The sequence below is a fragment of the Camelus dromedarius genome, chromosome 6 (genome assembly GCF_036321535.1).
Source record: "Camelus dromedarius isolate mCamDro1 chromosome 6, mCamDro1.pat, whole genome shotgun sequence".
NCBI lineage: Eukaryota > Metazoa > Chordata > Mammalia > Artiodactyla > Camelidae > Camelus > Camelus dromedarius.
The window spans coordinates 68481790-68504619 of NC_087441.1; the positions used below are offsets into that span (position 1 = coordinate 68481790).

Genomic DNA, 22830 nt, shown 5'->3' on the forward strand with positions numbered 1-22830 from the left:
CATGTAAATGAATATTAGAAATATTTATATACATATATTCTAAGTCCTCATATCATTTTTCCTAGATGTGGTTATTTAAAGGTAGACTCGTCTTTCATCAAGTTCATTTCTCATTTTCAGATGCACTGTTCTGAGTAAGATTACACCAATTTGATGATTCTAATCTTCTTCAGATATCACCAAAATAATCTGTAGTTAAAGATGAAAGCTGAAAACCAATTACTCTATACTACCCTGTGAATTATCCCAAAAGTAATATTAAAGGAAAATTTTTGACGTATGGAGCCACAATGATAAACAGAATAAGAAAGGACATAACAGTAATAAAATTCTAGGATGTCTGCAGCAGGTAAAGCGAGTAGGTGATTTGAACCAATCCTCCTGCTGAAAAAAATGTAGAAAAGCTGGATGAATATAGAATCATCTGGTTGAAGAAAGTGGAGCATTAACAAATACTGAAGCATCACCAGAATGGAGATTTACAAGAGGTCAGGATCAAAACAAGCAACCTTAGTTTGAGGGGACCACTTTTGCCCCAAAGTGTTTGCCAGTCAGCGAGAAACACGGAGGCTGAAGAGTGCTTTTGAAAACCTCTTGGTAAGAAGGGGACAAAAATTGGGATTCAGGCCATAGTAGAACCCTGGGAAACTCTGAAGGGCTGCATTCTAAGAACAAAGGTGAACACCGAGTACAGCCCAGCTTCTGTGCAGTCTAGAAAATCTCCAACTCAGAAACTGTATTAAGCTGATCTTGGATTGCTAGTAATCCCCCGTGCTTAGAAGCAGCAAAGGAAAATCCTCTCTGGAAGGAGATATCCTAGGCTTCAAATTTTTTCTATAAAATTCCTTTTTTCTATTTCTAATAAACTTTTTATTTTATAATAAATTTAGACTTAGAGATAAATTGTGAAGATATTTGAGAATTCCCATATACCCCTATGGGAACACAGTTTCCCCTAATACTAACATCTTCCATTATTACAGTACATTTTTTACATTTAATGAACCAATATTGATACCTGAAGCCCATTAACTATAGCTCATATTTTATTCAGATTTTCCCAGTTCTTTTTTTTTTTTTTAATTTTAACTTAATACCCTTTCTGATTCCAGGAACCCATCCAGGATTCCACATTACATTTAGTTGCCATGTCTCCTTAGGCAAATCTTGGCTGTGACGGTTTCTCAGATTTTCCCTCTTTTTTATGAACTTGACAGTTTTTGGGGAGAACCTGTCAGGCACTTTGAAGACTGTCCAATTGAGATTTTTCTCTGATGTTCTTCTCTTAATTGGATCGGGGTTATCGGTTTTTTTGGAGGAAGACCACAGAGGTAAAGTGCCGTTCCCATCTACCTTATGAAGGAAGCACGTTGTCAACGTGACCACCTTGTCGATGTTGACTTAATCAAAGATTACGTCTGTCAGGATTCCCCACTGCAGAGTTACTCTTTTCTCCCCTCCATGTTGTACTGCTTAGAAGGAAGTCACTATGCACAGGGCACACTTGAGGAGCGGGAGTTATGCTCCACTTCCTGGAGAGTGGAGTTATCTACATGAATTGTTTGGAATTGCTCTGCCTGTGATGTTCGTCTATTCCCCCCATTTAAGTATTCACGTAACAGTTTATCCTTATCAGTATAGACCTGTGGATATTTATTTCACACTTTATGTTATAATCCAAAACTACTTTACTTTATTCCTCAAATTGCTTCAGTTTCGGCCATCGGGAGCTCTTTTGGTTGGCTCCTGTGTCCCTTTGACATACCCGACCAGTGTGCAGGGTTTGGGGTTTTGTTTTATTTCAGTGTTTCCTTGCTTTCTGGCACTACAAGATGCTTCAGGTACATCTTGTATTCTTCCTGCCCCTGTTTTATTTTGTTGCTATTGTTTGTTTGATTGTTTGGGGGGGGGGGGTTATTAGGTTTATTTATTTATTTATTTATTTTTAGAGGAGGTACTGGGAATTGAAACCAGAACCCTGTGCATACTAAGCATGCACTCTACGACTTGAGCTATACCCTCCTCCCATTTGGGTGTCTTTTAAATCATGTTTTAGAATCAACCATTTCTCCAAAGAGTCTTGGTTTATTTTAGTGAAGATCTGGGTGCTAAGTGTGCTTGTCACTAGTGGGATGTCATTGCTTCTAGGATCTTTCAGCTGTTAAAGAAAGGAAATACATGTATACAAACCAGGACATAGACACAGATCCATAAATATACATAACATATATAATTAATTAATATCTATTTATGTCTTATGTATGAATTAATATATCTTTTTCTATCTGTGTAAAACAAAACATGGGTTCATATCAATGTCTCCAACTCTGCTCCATGAACACATGGATTGTTTTTGCCTCCTCCCTTTGCTTGTCTATAGCTGCCACTCCAGCGGTAGGAGAACTGGTTCCCACCCTCTGTCACCCATTTACTTACCTGTCCAGTTGCAGCGTGCGTGCTGGCGCTGCTTCAGAATTGTCAGCTCCTACCCCCGTGGGAAACAACTTGTTTCCAGAGTACACTGCTTACATACAGTTCCTCTTGCCTTTAGTCTGACAGGCTCCACTTATTTCCAAAGTTATCTAGGTCAGATTCTCCCCCACCTCCTTTAGTAAGATTGTTTTATACATTTTTCATAAGGCTGGATTCTCTTGTCACAGCCTGTACTGTCACAATTAGCAAATTAGTTAGGTGCTACCTAAAGAATGTTTTTTTAATTTATATGCTTTCAGTTTTACTCCCCTGCTGTGAAGTTCTATGGGTTCTGAAAAACGCATATTGTCGTGATTACAGAGTTACACCAAGTAGTTTCATGCCGCAACCCCCTCTGCTCCCCTGTTCACAGCACACACACCCCAAAATGCCAACAACTGTTCCACCTGTTTGCCTTTTCTGCAGTGTCATGTAAATGGAATGACACAGTATGTAGTCTTTTCACGCTGGCTTCCTTAACCTAGCAATGGGCAATTGAGATTCATCTGTGCCTTTGCATGGCATGATAGTTCATACCTTCTTATTGCTAATAGTATTCTTTTGTGTATGCACAGTTTATTAATTCACCTACCAAAGAACATCTTGCATATGTTTTAAAAAACTGTCAAACTGTCTTCTGAAGGGCCTGTGCCAATTTGCACTCCTGCCAGTATTGAATGAGAGTTCCTGTTGCTCCACATCTTTGCCAGCAATTGGTATTGTCTATTTTTTTTTAATTTTAGTTATTCTAATAAGTATGTAGTGGTATCTCATTGATGTTTCCTAATGTCAAGTGTTAATGAGCATCTTTTCATATGCTTATTTGCCATCTGTGTATCATGCTTGGTGAGGAGTCTTGTTCAGATCTTTGGCTCATTGTTAATGGAGTTGTTAGGTTTTCTTACTGTTGAGTTTTAATCTTTCCTTGTGTAGCTTGGATACATTTCCTTTATCAGAAATGTGTTTCGTGAATGTTTTCTCCCAGTGTATGGCTTATCTTTCATTTTGTTTACAATCTCTCTAGCAGAGCAGAAGTTTTTCATTTTAATAAAATCCAACCAATTTTTTTTTGCTTTCACGGATCATGCTTTTGTACCTAAAATCTCATCACCAAGCCTTAGGTCAAAAAGACTTTCTTCTATATTTTCTTCTAGAATTTTTATGCATTTTTAATTTATGTGTATGATTCATTTTTACTTCATTTCTGTGTAAGGTGTAATGTTTGTGTCCGGATCCATTTTTTTTGTTTGTTTTTAATAGGTTGTTTTCTTGGGTGGTGAGGGGGTAAAATGGCACCATTTGTTGAAAAGACAATTCTTTATCCATTGAATTGCTTTTACACCTTTGTCAAAAATCAATCAACTGTATTTGTGTGGGCCCTTCTGGGCTCTTTAGTCTGTTCCATTGACCTTTGTGTGTATTTATTCATCAACACCATACTGTCCTGCTAACTGTAGTACAAACTCTTAAAATATAATGTCTGGCTTACAATAAGAAAAAAATAACCACTTATACCAGGAGATAAGATAATAACAAATTTTTAAAAAACAAAAACAAGAAAATCAAGACAATAAAATCAATACCCAGAGCTCCAGAATTTGGAATTATCAAACCATTCTCACTATATTCAATGAGATAAAAGACAAGATTAAAAATTTCAACACAGAGGCATAAACTGTTTTTAAAAATGATGACACAGACTTGAAAAAGAACCAAATGGAAATCCCAGACCTGAAAAGCACAGAAATTAAAATTAAGAAGAATACATTATGTCCAGCTGAAGAGAAAACAGTGAAATGAAAGATGAATCAATATAATGAAAGCAAGAGGGAGGGAAAGGATTGGAAAAACATGAGCATCTGAAATATACAGATTTTATACAAAAGTGGAACATCAGAACATTAGGGAAAATAATGGTGGTGGGACAAGCAAAAGTAAGCAACAGTGCTTACAGATGTGTAATAAGTGGTAAAAAATATTATGAAAAGCAATTAACTGATTACCATAGAAATCAATAATGGTGATTATATTTAATGGGGAAGAAATGCTTGAATTTGTGAGTAGGACCATGGATCCTTCTGACGTGCTATTAATATTCTCTGTTTTTACTTGTATGTTACCAGGGTGTTCACTTCATAATAATTTTATTGAACTGAACACGCAGGAGTAAGCAAATTTTTATACCATGAAGAGATGGTGGCAGACCTAGAAAGACAAATCTTAAACTGGCAGCAGAGAACGCTCAGAAACAATCTAATTTACATATATTTTTTTAAAAGACATGCCAGGTACTTCTGGAAATGGGGGCAAACTAATGGAAGGATTGGGTTAAAAATAGAAGGATGAACTGAAATACCTAATCATCACTTAGACCTCCAGATCCCCTCCCCCATTCCATTCATTTCTGTCACTGCCGTTCGGCCCCCCAACAAAAGGCTGAAGCTTTATTTTCTGGACAGAGTAAAGCATTCTCTGGACTATTAAATATTTGGCAGATTTGAGAGTGAGGGTACTTCTCTGAAAATAGGAAGATCAAATTAAAATACACACGAGAATATTAAGACCCAAACCGCAGACCTCTTCCTTAGCTCATATACTGATATATTGAGAGTCAGTCTATATCCTAAAATCAAGAGATCAGGAGTCTTCTCTGGGAGATGTGACCACCTGAGGAGAAAATATTTCAAGATATTGAAAGAAGGGCTGCCAGATGCAGCAAATAAAAATATAGATTGCCCAGTTAAAATTGAATCTTAGGTAAACAAATAATTTTATAGTATGTCGCATGCAATACTTGTGACATATTTATACTAAAAAATTATTTTTATCTTAAGTTTAACTGGGAATCCTGTATTTTATCTGGCAACACTAAGAAGGAAGTATCCCAGACAGATCAATCTACAGTGAAGATCACAGTTGACAAGTTCTAATCTTATGCGCAGAACTATCAGTCGCCTATTAACAGACTTAAACATAAAGAGTTAAAGACCCAGTTCAAGAATGCCACCATCCAAGTAATATGGATTCCAGAAAGAGACAACACAGAAAATAAAAGACGAAAATTAGATACCTGAAGGAGATTTGTAGTAACTGAAGGACATGAATACCTAGATTAAAGGTCCTCTAAGTGCCCCCATACAATGTATTAAAATAGACCCATAATCAGAAAGATTACCACACAGTATCGGAGCAGTGGAGACAAAGAAAAGCTTATAGAAGTTTCTGGAGAGGAAAAGATCTTACACAAAGAATCAAAAACATAGTTCAGGGTTTGCAGATACGAACTTCTGTATTTAAGATGGATAAACAGCAAGGTCCTACTGTACAGCACCAGGAACTATATTCAATACTTTGTAATAGCCCATAATTTTTAAAAATACAGAAAGGAATATATACATGTATAACTGAATTACTATGCTGTACACCAGAAATTAACACAACATTGTAAACTGACTATATTTCAGTTAAAAAAAAGAACCAAGAAAAAACAGACTTCAGATTTCAGTAGCACAGGAAGCTAGAAGACAATGCATTAATTAATGTCTTCAATAATCTGTGAATGTTATTTCCAGTTTAGAATTCTCCCTCCAGTTGTCTTAGTTCTTGCAGGCTGCTGTAACAGAGTACTAGAAACTGAGTGGCTTATAAGCAACAGGATATGTTTCTGACAGTTCTGAGCTGGGAAGTCCAAGATCAAGGTGCAGGCATATTCAGCGTCTAGTGAGAACCTGCCTCCCGGTCCATAGAGAGCAGTCTTCTTGCCGTGTCCTCACATGGAGGAAACAGCAAGGGGTCTCTCGGATGCCTCTTTTATTAGGGCAGTAATCCCATTCAAGAGGGCTTCACCTTCATGACCCAAGTCGTCTCCCAAAGGCCCCACTTACAAATACCATCATGTTGGGGTTAGTTTTCAACATATGAATTTTGGGAGGACACACACCTTTGGTCTATAGCACTGACCAAACTAGCACTCAAATATGAGGATAGATGGAAGCCATTTTCCAACCTACAAGATCTCAAGTTTATCTACTGTGAACTTCCTCTCAATAATCTACAGAAGCATGTGCTCTGCTACAACGAGAGATTAGGTTAAGAAAGAAGGCAACATGAGATTTGGAAACCATGAGACTGGACACAAGAGAGGTGAAGGAATCCCCAGGGTGGTTGTGAAAGGAGATCCCCAGATCACTGCTGTGAACAATAACAAGAAATGAAAAAATACAGCTTGGAAGAGGCTAGAAAGCTCTGGGGAAGACGGCCCATCTGAAGTGTTTAACCATACGAGAATGAAATTTACATATCTGGGGTAATGCTTGGAGATATTTAATTGCTTTGTATGCAGAAAACTTAGGGAAGAAAAAGTGAGACCATTGCAAAAGTCATCAGAGAGGGTACTGGTTAAGAGTACAGGCTCCTGCACCAGACTCTTTGGGTTCAAATCCTGGCTCTGCCACATCTACTTTAGCTTCCTCAAATATAAAACAGAGATAATAGAACTTCCCTCAGAGCTTTGTATTGAGGAATACATGGATAATCTACAGAAATCCCTAAGAACAGTGTGTATCACAATATAAGCGCTCAGTATACGTTAGTAATTAAAGTTACTCCATGGCTCAGCTATATGCAGCATGTAAACAGTCATAATAATATAAAATTGAATATTCAATAAATGGAAAATACAATAAAACTGAGACAGATGGAGGATAGGTACATGTTTTTGAGGGTGGGGAAGGTGGGGGGAAGGAGATATTCTCAATATTCATTATTTGATAATGCCTGAAAGTGAAAAAAAAGTAGTATTAGACACATGGTATATTTAAAGGTACGAATGAGAATACTAGAACTGGCTTAAAGAATTAAAAGTGTTCAAGATGTGCAGACACTAACTACTATACATAACATGGATTAAAAAACAAATTTCTTCTGTGTAGCACAGGGAACTACATTCAATATCTTATAGTAACCTATAATGAAAAAGAATATGAAAACAATTATCTGTATGTATACGTACGACTGAAACATTACACTGTACACCAGAAATTAACACATTGTAACTATACTTCAATAAAAAAATAAAGTGGTTGCCTTTGAATGGAGGTATGGCACCAAGATTTTTCTCAAACTTCATAGAACTATTTGACTCGATACATTCTGCACATGCATAACAAATTTTAAACATTTAAACCAGACTTCAAACAAACCAAAAAGGTCACCTGCATGTAACGCCAGAAAGCAAGCAATTTACAAAGCAGTACGTTTCTATGAGAGTGGAGACAGCTTTGCTATCTCTGGAGATCAACATATCGAATAAGCATATACTTCCAGGAATAGCAATTAAGCTCTTTCGATGGCTGTTCCTTGTGCCTGTCATTTTGGAAAACATTTGACCCTAACTGTCAGCCTTCTTCTGCATTTTGGCAGGACTTCCCCCAGCTCTCTGTGTCACTGTAACAGGTGAATAAGAGAAAAAGCATTCTTTCTGTCTCTGGACACTTGTTTTTAGTGGCATTCAGGGTCCTGGAGCTGGGCTGACAGATGCTCTTCCAGAAGGTTAATGAGATAAAGGTTCCTCCAGCTGGCCCCTAAGCAGAGATTACACCTGAGGGGAAGATAAGGAGATTATTCCAGGAACAGGCACTGCCTCGTGTTCTTCATAAATTAGCACCCTCATAAAGGTAAACCAGGAAGGTTGTCCTCACTCAGCTGATGTAAATATTTAATTTTTTTTAATATTTGTCATTTTATTTTTTTAAATGAGATTTGGGGCTGTTCTGTGATTATTAGCAGAATTACCAGTGCACAGAATGTATTTGGAAACTAGAAGGGTTATTTTTGTTCTATGGATTTTTCTCCAAGTTCAAGGAAACAGAGGTAAGTCGCTTAAATATTTATTTTTTTTAAATCGCTTATATATGAAATCTATTTACACAGGTGAACGTTCAAAATTAAGAAAGCCACCACTGTATCTCAGAGGCCTCCTTTGTGGTAGGCCCTGAGTAAATATTGATTGATTAATTGATTAAATAATTGTCGGAAATGGTTTTCACTTGATTGACTATTTACTGCATAATCTTATGGGCAATTTATGTTAACAAAATAGGAGAGATGACTGCATCATATTTACTTTTATGAAACATTGAAAACAAATTTGTTCGTTCATATCAATAACATTAGTAGGTCCATGAAAAAATGAAATTAGTACTTTATCATTTATGATCAGACAAAAAATGTGTTTCTTACCATCTCATAGTTAAATCATGTGTTGCTTTCTGTTAGAAAATAGCAAATGTGCTTTATCTTCAGAGCTCATGATGACACCAACTCAGAAACTTTGTTGCTTGTGAAACTGTATGCCCGAAAGAACTGCGTGTTCTTATGGCAGATCTTCAAGTGAACCTAAAACTAAAGCAAGCCACAAAACAGGCGTGTTTAAGAAAAATAGTGTATTAAAAATAACCTGTTAAAGAAAGCTTCAACTTTTTAAGTATCAGCCTGATTATTATAACATACTTTATCTTTTTAAAACATTTGAAATCAACAGTATTCGGTTCATCTTTAAGGATGACATAGCTTTGGACAATTAACCTTTTAATTGAAGCTTTGGTTTTAAAATGCCCATAGAAAAGTAAAACACATAGTTGGTTGCATTTAAGTCAAAAAATAACTCATAAATGTTTTATATGAAACATTTTAGAGGTTGCATTTGGAGGGAGAAGAAAATTTCTGGAAAAGATTACATAAAAATTCCTTTTATCTTTTACTATCTATAAATATAATAAATGAAGCAAACATTTACTTAACTTCCCTTTCAATTGTCAATTTTATATCAATGTTTACATTTATAAAAACATTTTAATTAGAAACAAATGATGGGATTCCAGTATATTCTGAGCTTAATCTACTAAAGCAAACCAGTTTGTTTCAGAAACATGACCGGGCAAATCAGCTTCTGGTTTTGTCAATTTGTTTGCTTAATTATGTTAGCTAACATAACTATTTTTTTCTATTTTCATATGTTATTTATCAGCTATTACAAACAATTACAAATAGCATAACTAAAGGTAAAAAGTTAAATGAAATAAGCCCACCAAAAACTACAACTTGTTATATGCATTATAACTGCATAATAAAAAATCTTTACTTGTTTACTGGTTTGGGGCTTTTTATTCTGTAAGAATCTCAGATCTGTGAATTTCTGTTAATCATCAATTAATTAGTGAGATCTATGTTAATTAGAGTTTATGTACTTTCGCCAGACTGGTTTTCCAGTTGAGACTAATTAACCATCATGAGTGTATTTACATAGAAAACACTTTTGAGAGAGAGACGAGTTCAATTCAATACAACCAGCTGTTGAGCATAACCATGGGGTTTAAAGTCAAGAATTTCTTTTTAAAAAATTATTGATTATTTTAAAAAATCAAAAGATATAAAAAATTACTCATAGTACACTTGTCCAGACACAGTCTATACGAGCACCGCCATACGTTTCCTCAGTCTTTTTTCTATGCTTCTTTAATGTTTACACGATTGCAGCTCTACTGCACACAATTTTATATGAGGCTTTGTGAAGATCTGTTACATCATGTGAGTGTTCTACGTTGCTAGCTAGTTTTGACAAGCATCATTCTACTGGCTGCATAATGTTCCTTTCAGTTGATATCTCATGATTAGCTTTTCCTTAATACTCAACAAAAGAGACATAGTTTCTAATTATTTTCTTATTATGAATAACATTGCAATGAACATCTTTGTGCATAAGCTTCTCTCAGTATTTAAGATGCCTAGAATAAATTCACTAAAGTAAAATTATTGAGTCAAAGCAATATAAATGGTTTTATGGTATTTGGTTCATATTACCAAATTTCTTCTCAAAAGGTTTCCTGTGCCCGTAGGTAATTTTTCCCAATTTGAGTCCACAAGCAGAGTGTTTGCCATGTACCCAACATGGAATAGTAAGAGATTCAGAGACATGCCAGTATTTCAAAAGCTTTCCTTTGAGTTTTGCAGATTCTGAATGTAGTTTTTCCATTGATACATAAAAACAAAATGGTTTTGATTTCAAAACATTCATTAGGTAAAACTGTTTAGTGCAATGAAAGACAGTTCAATAATTTCAAAGAACATTCACTTCATCAAGATACCAGGACACCTCTCTTCGGTATTCCTAAATGGGATGCTGGTTACATCTGATGCGCACAGCAGTGCTTTATTCTCTTACCTTTCCATTTCACATAAATAATTTCACCTAGTTGCTTGTGACATTCTGATGTGTGAGGGAAAGTTGAAGAGAGACATTCCACCCTTAGCAAGCCCTAAAATGGAAATGGTGTTTATCAGAGCGTGGGCTTTTTGCATTGCGTTTGGTTATACTAAGTGAAACCTTTAACTAAGTTATTATTAGTTCACGAAGGTAGGGTGACTATTTTAGTAGCTGTGAAATGTCAGGAAATTTGCATTTGAAGACTTCCCAGTTCTCGCTGATCCTTTACTACTGGGATATGCTCTCATTTCATAAAATTACCCAGGCAGGTATTTTCCCTCATTGCGGCTCCGTGAACAGAGAACGTGGCTTCATTTGTATACCTGAGATAGCTCCCAATGACAGTCACACACAGATCTTTTTTTTTTTTTTCATCTCTGCTATGGTCTCAGAACAGCGTAATTGAAAAGCTCCAAGGCAGACTTTTTTGTTCCATTATATCTGAGAAAAGATGTCCTTAAAATCGAAGACTTGTAAACTTTGTGTCCAACTGAACAAATTGTGGCAGTGCACTTATTAGATTATATACCTTGAAAAGAAAAAGCAGTTGCTGCCTTGGGACCCTTCCATGCTTATTTTGCTGATCCCACTAAAGGACTATTACATGTGTGAGCTAATTAGGATGCACTGACATGACATTTTGCTTTCTTGGCCATTTCTGTCAATCATGAGCGTGCAGCCACCTTAAATATCAACTTTATTTACACGCCAACCCTCTCTGAAAATTCAGATCTTGTGTACGTTTGGTGCCTCAGTCATGTTCACAGATGTTATGCTGTTACAAAATAATCCATATGAGGCGACAGAGTTTGTTTTTCACAGTAATCTCTAGGTTTATATTATGATTCAGGTGGAAATGGCCATGATAAAAGTCCCGACCCCATCACTGTACTGTGAAGTTCCAAGCTTGAGGGCACCTGAGGTCTCCATCCACGCTACCTGTCCTTGCTTCAGGGTAGGAAAGGCACTTGTGCAGCTGTGGGGAGGGAACTGGTTACACCACCCCTTGGAAGACCGAAGCAGCTGGTTGAAAGGAAGGAGAGCTTCTGATCTCAATGTGAATTTTCAATCTTCCAAAGTGGACAGTTTTCAGCAACCACTGGGTCTGAGTTCACTGTCTGAGAGTGAGAGACAGTGTCACTGCGATTTTAGCCTCACAAATCAAGAGCGCCAAGTCAGATAGAACCATTTTTAATAAGGGAGGAGGGGTGTGCTTTTTGCTCTGGGTCCAAGGCAACCTGCCTGCTGAAGTTCATCCTACAATGAGTTGATATGGCTGACTGGCAGAGCCACGGTAATGAGAATGCACATATGGAAATGCTAGTGTCAGATCTGAGCTGCAGCATGGATGGCTCTAACCATTTACTGAGAATGTACTCCCGTGGCTGCACCTCTCTTCTGGCCACAGTGCGTGTGAGCAGAATATGAAAGAGTTACAGAGCAGTGATGAAAACTTCTAAGCATGTGGCTGTATTCAGTAGATAATAAATATTCTCCCAGTGAGGTTCAGTCACTCCTAAGGAAACAGTGTCTTTTGGTGTGCCTTGTAAAGTCATCATAATTCATTCCAGTTTGGTTTTCTCCATTCAGCCACCTTTAGTCCCCGCTAATTTCATAATTGCCCCTACAGCAGAAGGGTTAAAGGAAACTAAACCAAAAGAAATTTTCTAGAGAAAAGTCAGTACCTCAAAATTAATGACTATTTCTGCTTCAGAGATCCTTTAACTTCATACAGAAAATAACATATTTAGGGCTAATTTGTCTTTCTTAAGGCTCCTGCTGCGTTTATGAACAAACACAAGTTACATTTAATTAAGCCCAACTCTGAAACCCAAGGGCACTATTTCCAAACAACCATTCAGACCTGATCCAAATGCTTTGCAGATAGCAATCATATTAACAATCCTTTAGCGTAATGTTGTATTTTTCTTATAAAAGCTCAAACAAGTTTTAATTAATCTTATTTCTTAAGATTTCACTGGTTGGTTGACAATGTGCTCATTCCTGGTCAGGAACCTAAGGCAGAGAATATTAAATAATGTTCCTAAATATCATTTGAGGTGGGAAGGTTAGAACCAGAACTGGGATTTGAGCTGTACCCAGTCCTATCTTACATCTACTTAGTCTGTTGATCAGTTGAATAATATTATGGGTGCAATTATTATGGTTTTTACTATTAATTCAAAAGCCCCCTTTCCTCTGCTAACAGCACCAGATGATTGCCAGTTCCGGGTCATCTCTAAGGTCTCTGTGTGTGACTGAGCTCAGGATAGCTGGCCACATCCTTCAGCTCTACCCTAACAATGGAAGAACCAAGTTTAGAGTCTATTACTCAAGAAGAAGGAAGTGTGACATTATGAACTCTTCAGAGAAGTAGAGTTGTTCATTCCTGGTGCGATTTTTAGGTGGCTTATATAAGGTCGTGTCATGTATCTAAAGGCAGTACCCAGCCTACTGGGTGTGATTAGAGACGGAGGGAAAGCCTCTTCTGAACCAAAATTACCCCTCTATCAGAACGCTGATATTTCACCTCTAGATCTGCAGGGTTTTCAAGCTCGAAATGTGCAGCTCTGAAACACCCCTTTTTAGTCATTGCTCCTTCTGCTATGGAATGTGATTTTCACTCTCATGAGAACACCCGAGCCCCTCAGCCCTTTCCAGTTTCTCCGGCTCTGCAGCCCATCCAGGCCTCCGGGTTCTACGCATTGATCCAAGGTCCTGGGCCTCTCTCAGTGGTCTTATTAGCACAATAAAAACCTTGGTCCCTGATCTTCTGCCCCACATGCTTGGTTAAACCCACTTTGAGAAACTTCAGCTTCACTTTTCCACTCTCATTTCTGAGCTACCGAGTGTCATCAGAGAGGGCCAAACAAACGGGGTGCTTTTATGAAACAAGTTCATGCACGGAAACCTTCATCGGACCCTCCACACTATTGCACACTCATACTCATCTCTGATTCCCTCACCTGGTCCCCCGCTGCTTTCCAAAGAGCCCCTTTCTCCTCAAACCTCAGCCTGATTCTCCCTCATTCACAAAAGGGGACAGTTAAGTGCCAAAGCTTTCATTCAGCCCAGCACACAGCTGCACAGAAGAGTTCCCTCACTTACTAGCTACGTGACCTGGGCAGACTGCTGGGTCTCATACATCTCTCTATCTTATGGTTTCTCACCTATAAAATGGGAATAATAATAGTAGTGTCTGCCTCTTGGGGCTTTGATGAGAAGAGGTGAAAGAATGTTTAGGAAGCGCTCAGTGAGATATCTACTACAAAAATGCTCGATAAACACCAGCTCCTAAGATGACAACGATGACCATCACCACGACCATCACCACCTCCCCCTCCATACTGAGAACAGCAAGGTCATTTGATTCCATTTGACATTTCTTCTTTCCACCTCAAAGCTTCTCTGCATCTATCCCAATGCTTTTCGTTCTCTCTTGTTTCAGAAAGAACAAAAAGATGTCCTATCTTTGCTAGTGTTGTAACACTGGGGCTCCAGCATTAAAGGTTCTGATTTAATTTGTCTGGAGCGGGATCCAAGTTGTTAAGGAGGTTAAAAGTAAAATCATCTCTACCCACAATAAGCAATTAAGGGATACACAAAACAAGTAGATGTAAAATATTGTATCAGAAACAATCATCGTGAGGGGAGGAGAATACAAATGCAGAGTTTTTAAAATGAAGAGGTCAGCAACTCAAAACACTCTATGCAAAAAACTTATGGTACCTAAAACCAAAAATCTGTAACAGATAGACACATGAAAAGAAAAAGGAATCCAAACCCAACACTAAAGATAGTCATCAAATCATAAGAGAAGAGAACAAAGGAAGAAAGGGGGGAAAAAAAGACTTACAAAAACAAATCCAAAATAATTTTAAAAATGGTAATAAGAACAAGCTGGAAAGATTGTTAAAGTTCTCCAGGTGACCCTTCCCGGCTGCCAGGCTTGAGAAGCATGATTTATTGCCGTTCTGGAAAGATATGATAAGTGGGTCATTATATTATGAGCCACTAGAGGATTTGTTTTATTCTCCTTTTTCTTCTTAGTAAATGTTATATTATAAATATACTTCCAGTTTGGAAGGGGCGGTCTCTTTGTTTAATAAGGTTGATAGGATGATTTGTATAATCATTCCCTTCATAATGTTTCTTTTTTTTAACTCTCCTACATAAACAGCCCTTTGCATATTCAAGCATAAAGAGGTTAAAGGAATATTCTGAAAAAGCTGCAGAGTGTTCTAATACACACTGTTAAAAACCAGCTAGGTGCTTCCTGAGGGCAGGAACCAGATCCATCTCGTTCTCTGTAACACCAGCACCCCCTTGCTGGCATAAACCACTCTGCTTCCTGCATTGTGTCTCACTGCACACTGTCACCTTCTATCTCTAAAGTCAGGGATCTCAGTGTCATCTAAGACATCTGTCTTCCTCTTCTTCATATCTAATGTGTCATCAAATCCTGTCAAGCATGTGCTGATAAACATCTAGCAACTATCTTTTTGAGGGGTAGAAATCCATATTCAAAGTGTTTGCTGTGGGGAGGGTATAGTTCAAGCGGTAGAGCGCATGCTTAGCATGCACGAGGTCCGGGGTTCAATCCCCAGTACCGCCTCCAAATATAAATAAACGAATAAACCTAATTACCTCCCCCTCATAAAATAAGCAAAAAAAAAAAAAGTGTTTGCCAGTATCAATAGTGTAAATAAAGATTCCTGAGATGGCCAATTTCAAACTACCAATGCAGTATCTTCTAAAGGGGACGTGAACAACTGGCTGTCAGGACCCCAATCCAGTGTGAGCCTGGTCCAGCATATCTGCACATCATCAGCTTGAGTGAGCAGATGCTTCTTTAACCCAGCTTTACCCTTCATCCTCATTGTATGGGACCATGTGTAACAGTCTCCTCTGACTTCTCCATTTCCTAAACCCATGAGAACTAGTCAGTGGGTGGCAAATCCTGTCCATGCTAGCTCAGAAATATTCCTGTATTTCTCTAGATTTAACTAGCCTTGCTATCCTTTGTACACCACCTTCCTCTGCTGGAAAAAAAAAAAAAAAAAAAAAAGATAAGGAAAGAACAGAACTTCCAAAGTCTCCCTGATGCCTTCAAAATAAAATCCAATCATTTCATCTGAGGGTCCTTACGATCTGCCTGCATCTTCCTTCCAGCCTTACCTGCAGCAACTGCATGAGTCCCCGCCATGGCAGGTCTCACTGCTTCTGCAGATCTCCTTACTTAATAAATACACATCAAGAATGTACAAAGCATATCTGTGGTATCTAGAGAATAATAATAAAATGCTCACATCCCAAATTAAATAATAAAACATGAATAGTATCTTAGAAGACCCCTGTCTGTCCTGCCAGGATCTCTTCCCCTTTCCTGTCCTGAATCTTGAGTTCATCACGTCATTGTTTGCCACTGGTGTTTCCATCTATAGATGTGTTCTCTAAATAACATATTTCTTGGTTTTGTCTGTTTATAGCATTTCTATAAATAACATCATTCGATATGTGTTCTCTGATGACTTAGTTCTTTGGCTCAACGTTGTGTTTTTAAGAGTCAGCCACGTTGTTGCGTATGGCAGACCCTGAGGCAAAAGTTTCCCTGCTCCTCTTCATTGGCAGGTGCATTGTCAGGGACCCAGGAGGAATAGAAAATGAGGAGTGAGGCAGTGAAAGAGAGAGAAACAACAAAAAGATGCTTTACGAAACTGGCCACCACTTGGTATCAAGGGCAACCAATTGACTGATGTCAAGGAACTGTCTTCAGAGACTACAGGATCTCCAGACTGTCCACGAGGTTGGGAGCCTGGGGGGTAACTGGACAAAGTTCATAAGCTATCCCCTCAAAAGTTCACCTCAAAGGACATTAAATTCCCTACACTTCCAGTGCGCAGTCCCTGGACAGCGGGAGGGTCTCTGTGCTTCTCGCACCTCAGCAGCCACAAAAGATTCTGGGGCAGGAGCAAACAGACACCAGGGCACAGCCATGAAGCAGGGAGCGGTGTCTCCTGTACTGGGTCAGAGGCTGTGAAGAGTCAGTCTGAGAGGTGAAGCTAAGAGGGCCTGACATGATGCATGAGAGGCCTCTGAGACATACTGAGGAACAGACACACTTCCGTGCTTGCGTTCTCCTGTTGATGGGTTTTTGCATTGCATACAACCCTGGACAGGCGTCCCCAGCGAGCCCCCTGGTGCTCATAGCAGGCAGGACTCTCTCCAGTCTCTAGGACTTTCTCCCTCTACTGAGTTGGAGAGAAATGGTCGTATCATGAAGAATGCATGTTTTCAGTTTGACCAGGTGACACCAATCTCTCTCCCCAAGTGTTCATGTCATTTTGAGTGAGAATCCTTTTTATTCCAAATCCCCATCCATGCTCGTATTGCCTGACATTTTATTTTTTTAGTCTGCATGGGGGTGAAATAGTATCCCATTGGGGTTTTAATTTGCATTTCTCTGATTACTAATGAACCATCTTTTCATATAATTTGGGTCTTTTGTGCTTTCTTTTCTAGAAAATGCTTGAACAAGAATTTTGCCCCTTTTTTTCGTTGGGATGTATGTCTTTTCTTATTGATTTAGAGCATTCTTTGAAAGTTGTGGATGCCAATCCTTTTGCAGTTATACTACCTTTCAAATACCTTCTCCCAATTTGTACCTTTATCTTCTTACTCTCTTAATGGTAGCCTTTGATGGACACACATTCTTAATTTGAATGTAGTTGAGTTATCAGCTTTTAACTTCATGGTTTCTGGGGCATTTGTTACTTTAAAAATTCTTCCCATCTTAAAGTTACAAAAATATTCTCCTATATTGTCTGATAAACGTAGTATAGTTTCATTTTTCATATTTAATCCACTAGAATTTATTTTGTGTGTATAGCAGGAAAATAAAAAATATGGATAATCAATTGTCTTAGCACCATTCAGTAAATAGTTTCTCCTTTTCTCTCTGCCCTGTGATATCTCTTCCGTCATGAACATGGGTTTGTTCATTTCACTATCCCTGAGCCCTTACCACATTGCTTTAATTATTACAAGTTTATTATAATCTTGAAATCTTGTAAATCTTGTTTCCTTGACTTTGTTCTCTTTCTACAGGAGTGTCTACTACTCTTGTCCCTCCACTCTTCCATCATACGTTCTAAAATTAGCTCACCAAGTTCCACAAAAATACCTTATTGAGGCTGGATCGGAATTGTGTTGAATCCATAGACCAATTTGGGGGGAATTGATACCTTTATAATGTTAAGTCTTTTTACCCGAGAACATGGACTATCTCTCCTTTTATTAGTACCTTACAATAAAGTTGTGTAATTATTTTTAAAGTGTTTGCACATGGTGGACCTATCCCTAGCTTCTTAATATTAATTGTGACCATGTAAACGGCATTCTCATTCCATTTTCTATGTAGGAAAGGAATTGGTTTTATGTCCTGTACCTTTGCTGAATGAGCTTAATTCTGAAAATTCACTAGCAATTCTTTGGAGTTTTCTGCTTAAAAATTATATCATTTATGAATTTTTTTAAAATTTGAGTTCTTCCTTTTCAGGCTTTGTATCTTTTCTCTTTTTATATTTCCTTACTGCCCTTCATAGGCCGTCCAATGTAGTGTTAAAGTAAACTGGTGATCGCCTGCATCCCTTCCTTGTTACTGATCTTAGAGGGAATGCTTTCACAGCCCAGCGTTAAGTACGATGTTTGTTTTAGACTTCATTCTGTTTTTGAAAATTCCCTGTATCAAGTTTTTTTTAAAAAGTCCTTTCCATTCCTAAGAGTTTTTTTTTTTAATTGAAGTATAGTCAGTTTACAATGTTGTGTCAATTTCTGGTGTACAGCATAATGCTTCAGTCATACATATACATACATATATTCCTTTTCATGTTCTTTTTCATTATAGGCTACTATGAGATATTGAATATGGTCCCCTGTGCTCTACAGCATAAACTTGTTGTTTATCTATTTTATATATAGTAGTCAGTATCTGCAAATCTCTAACTCTCAGTTTATCCCTTCCCTCTCCCTTCTCTCCAGTAACCATAAGCTTGTTTTCTATCTCTGTGAGTCTGTTTCTGTTTTGTGTCATTTTTCACAAATATCCTCATTTGTATCTTTTTTTTTTTTTAAGATTCCACATATAAGTGATATCATATGGTATTTTTCTTTCTCTTTCTGGCTTACTTCACTTAGAATGACAATCTCCCGGTCCATCCATGTTGCTGCAAATGGCATTATTTTATTCTTTTTTATGCAGAGTAGTATTCCATTGTATAAATATACCACAGCCTTTTTATCCAGTCATTTGTCGATGGACATTTAGGTTGTTTCCATATCTTGGCTATTGTAAATAGTGTTTCTATGAACACTGGGGTGCATATATCTTTTTGAATTAAAGTTCCCTCTGAATATATGCCCAGGAGTGGAACTGTTAGATCATATGGTAAGTCTATTTTTAGTATCTTTTGAGGAATCTCCATACTGTTTTCCATAATGGCTGCACCAAACTACATTCCCATCAACAGTTGTAAGAGGGTTCTCTTTTCTTCATATCTTCTCCGGCATTTATCATTTGTGGACTTTTTAATGATGGCCATTCTGAATGATGTAAGAATAAATATAGAAATGTATTGTGTACTTCTTCTATATCTACTGAGATTGCCAAGTGGTTCTTCTCCTTTGATTCATTAATGTGAAAAATTACCTTAATCAGTTTTTAAATATTAAGCCAGCCCTCTATTCCTGAGATAAATTCAACTTGGTCATGACCGTTATTCACACATTACTGGATTCCATTTGCTAATATTTTATTTCAAATTGTTATGTTTAATTCTTAAGCAAGATTAGACCATGATTTTTTTCTCATACTTTCCTTGTCAAGTTTGTAAGAGTTTAAATGAAAATAAAGTTATTTTTTCCTTAAATGTTTGATAGAACTCTCCAGTGAAGCTAAAAAGTTATGTTTATGGAAGGATATTTGACTATTGACTCAATTTTTTTTAAGTTATGATACTCATTAGATTTCCTGCCTCTTCATATATTCATTTTGGTAGGCTGTATATTTCTAGAACTTACCCATTTCACATAAGATTTCAAATTTATTGACAAAACATTATTCATATCCTCTTGCTAAGTTTTTCATGTCTTTAGAAAACATAAGGATGTCCTCATTTTCAATCCTGGTAGTAATTAACTGTCTTCTCTTTCTTTTTTTTTTTTAACATTTTTTAATTGATTTATAATCATTTACAATGTTGTGTCAAAGCCACTATGGAAAACAGTATGGAGATTCCTCAAAAGACTAGGAATAGATTTACCATATGACCCAGGAATCCCACTCCTGGGCTTGTATCCAGAAGGAACGCTACTTTAGGATGTCTTCTCTTTCTAACTTGATCAATGTTGTTTTTTGGTTTTGGTATTAGTATTTTCAAAAGGAAAAAGTTTTGGCTTTTATATTTCTTTTTCTTCTCTTTTATGTTATTATCCTCTTTTTTATACTTTATTAATCTCTACTCTTACTTTTTTCTTGTATTTCCTTTGAATTTATTTTGTTTTCTTTTGTTAACCTCTTGAGATAGATGCTTAGCTTATTAATAGCTTTTTTCTTTTTCTAAAATAGTCATTTTAATGAAGTAAGTTTACTTTTCAAGTACTGATTTAGCTATACCCCAGAAGTTTTATTATGTACTATTCTTACCATTTGATAAAGATATTTTAATACCCAGCATAATTTCTTTATTGACTTATGGGTTATTTATAAGTATTTTTGCTTTAATTTCCAAACATAAGGGGATTTTCCAGTTGTTTTTTAAAACTGATGTTCAGCTTACTTCCCTGTTGATCTGAGAACATAATGTACATGCATTATAGTCCAATTTGTACTCAATATTTTTGTATCTTCTCCCTGTGCTTGAAAAGAAGATATATTTTATATATAACATAAATACAGACTTTTATTTTATAATGTCACATATGTCCATTAGCTCAAGTTTAATTATGTTTCAATCCTCTGTATCTTTATAGATTTTTATCTGCTAGCTCTATCAATTACCAAGAAAGAGCTCTTAAAATCCACCTGCTATTATTGTAGATTTTACATTTTTATGGTTCTGTCAACTTTTGCTTCATATATTTTGAGGTTATATTATTAAGTACATAAAATTATAACTTGTTACATTTCTCTAATGACTTATAAACTTGTATCATTTATGTGACTGTCTTCATCTTTGTAATGTAACTGTCTTCATCTCTGTAGTGCTTTCTGCCAAATAAGGGACTTTGTCCACTGGTGTGCTGGAAGTGGCCCACACTAACTACAGGAGCCAATTGCTCACATCTCTTCCCAGCTTGGTGTTCAGCAATAGCACATCAGTGGCTTGAAAACAGCCATGGGGTAGTTTTAATACATGAAAATTGGCTATAACTCAGACCTTCTCATCCACCCCCAAGAGCTGTTTATTGAACATTTACCAGCATACCTCTGACTTCATCTATTAATGTAGGATATCAACTTTCCTTTGGTTAGTGTTTGCATAATATAACTTTTTTCCATCTTTTTAAATTTTAACTTCTCTGTATCTTTTCCTTAAATGTGTCCGTTAAAACAGTACATTGTGTTAATGCAACCTGACAATCATTGTCTTTTAATAGAAATATTTTGTCCACTTATATTTAATGTGTCCCAAATATTGCATGAGGCATACTTATACTAGAAAAAAAAATATTACATACTTTTTTTTATCAGAAATTCAAGTTTGGCTGAGTGTTCTATATTTTATTTGCAAAATCAGACAATCCTATTCCTATCCTATTCCTAGTCCTAAATCTCAAAATAAAATGGTACTAGATCATAGTAACAGCTAACAATGTGCCAGGCCTTCTGCAAAACTCTCGGCATCTATTTTCTCATTTAATTCTTCAAAACAAAGCAAAGCTATATAACAAGCAAACATGAACCCAAAACTATGGCATTGGAATTATTGTTATATCCTTTGTAGGTTAGAAATCTAAAGCATATAGAGATTATTTGCCCAAGTTCAGGAAGAGGTTAAGAAAGGCAGCACTGTCTTACTGTAACTTCAGCCCCACAGGTACTCAATATGAAGTTCATCTTTCTTCTCTGCAAGAACTGTGATAGGTCTTTATGCATAAGAAAGGCAGAGCTTCCTAGCTGTTTAACCTGTTTACTCTGTTCCAATTCTGCTCCCTGTGAGTAGCTAAAATATCATTCTTTTGTGGCAGTATATGCATCAATGTTATACAATTCTCTTTATACACAATTCTCTTTACTCAGAACTCCCAGCATATTCCAAGATCAGGTTTACATGAGTGCACTAAAGTTAAAGAGTAGTTGTTTCACGGTTTGTAATATTAGAATCACGGGCAGCAGAAGATTCAGAAAACAAAGATGCTGGGCTAAATTAGAGCTGATTCTGTTACGAGTACTTCAGACATGGTAAGAATCTAACAAGATAAAAGTGCTCCAAACATGTAGCACCCCTAGGAATCACGGGGAGAAAAATACCCCATGTTTCGGCAACCAGCACAGCTGGCATGTATCATTAATGTGTCCTGTAAGTAAATCTATATTCCTGTCCCCTGACATTTCCTCAGTGCACCCCTAGCTTCTCAAGTTAGCTTTCTCCTAAACTGGGGGGATTTTTTTTTAGGCTCTCAGTGGGTCTCTGTGAATTCCTGCTACTTGTCCTCTCTACCTATTTCCAAGCAGATCGTGGACGGAATCTGCCTCTAGTCTGTGAATGACCCAGTATTGCTCCAGCGTAACACTTCGGTTTCCATATCATTCAAGCCAGGCTGGAAAAATGCTCTGAAAATTGTCATGCCCCATGCCTTTGTGAGGTACAGTTATAATTCATCATCTACATAACTCAGATTTATTCACAAAATCCCATTCTTATTCATAAAGTGTGTATTTACTTAAACTCCACATCCTGAAACCTATGGAGATGGTGCCAAAAACGTATACATGATGGGTTAAAAGTTGGGAAGCAAGGGTGAGGGATATAACTGGTAGAGCACATGCTTAGCATGCATGAGGTCCTGGGTTCAATCCCCAGTACCTCCATTAA

At 37.1% G+C, this 22830-nt stretch overlaps 1 protein-coding gene across 1 annotated transcript in view; it reads left to right on the forward strand.

The window, feature by feature from the left end:
- The first annotated feature begins 8276 nt into the window (after nt 1-8276).
- The window catches only part of IMPG1 (interphotoreceptor matrix proteoglycan 1), a 98942-nt gene continuing 84388 nt past the window's right edge, over nt 8277-22830 (forward strand). Inside the window, exon 1 of the mRNA XM_011000244.3 lies at nt 8277-8343. Within this exon, the coding sequence (XP_010998546.3) occupies nt 8277-8343 (67 nt within the window). The remainder of the gene's footprint in view (nt 8344-22830) is intronic.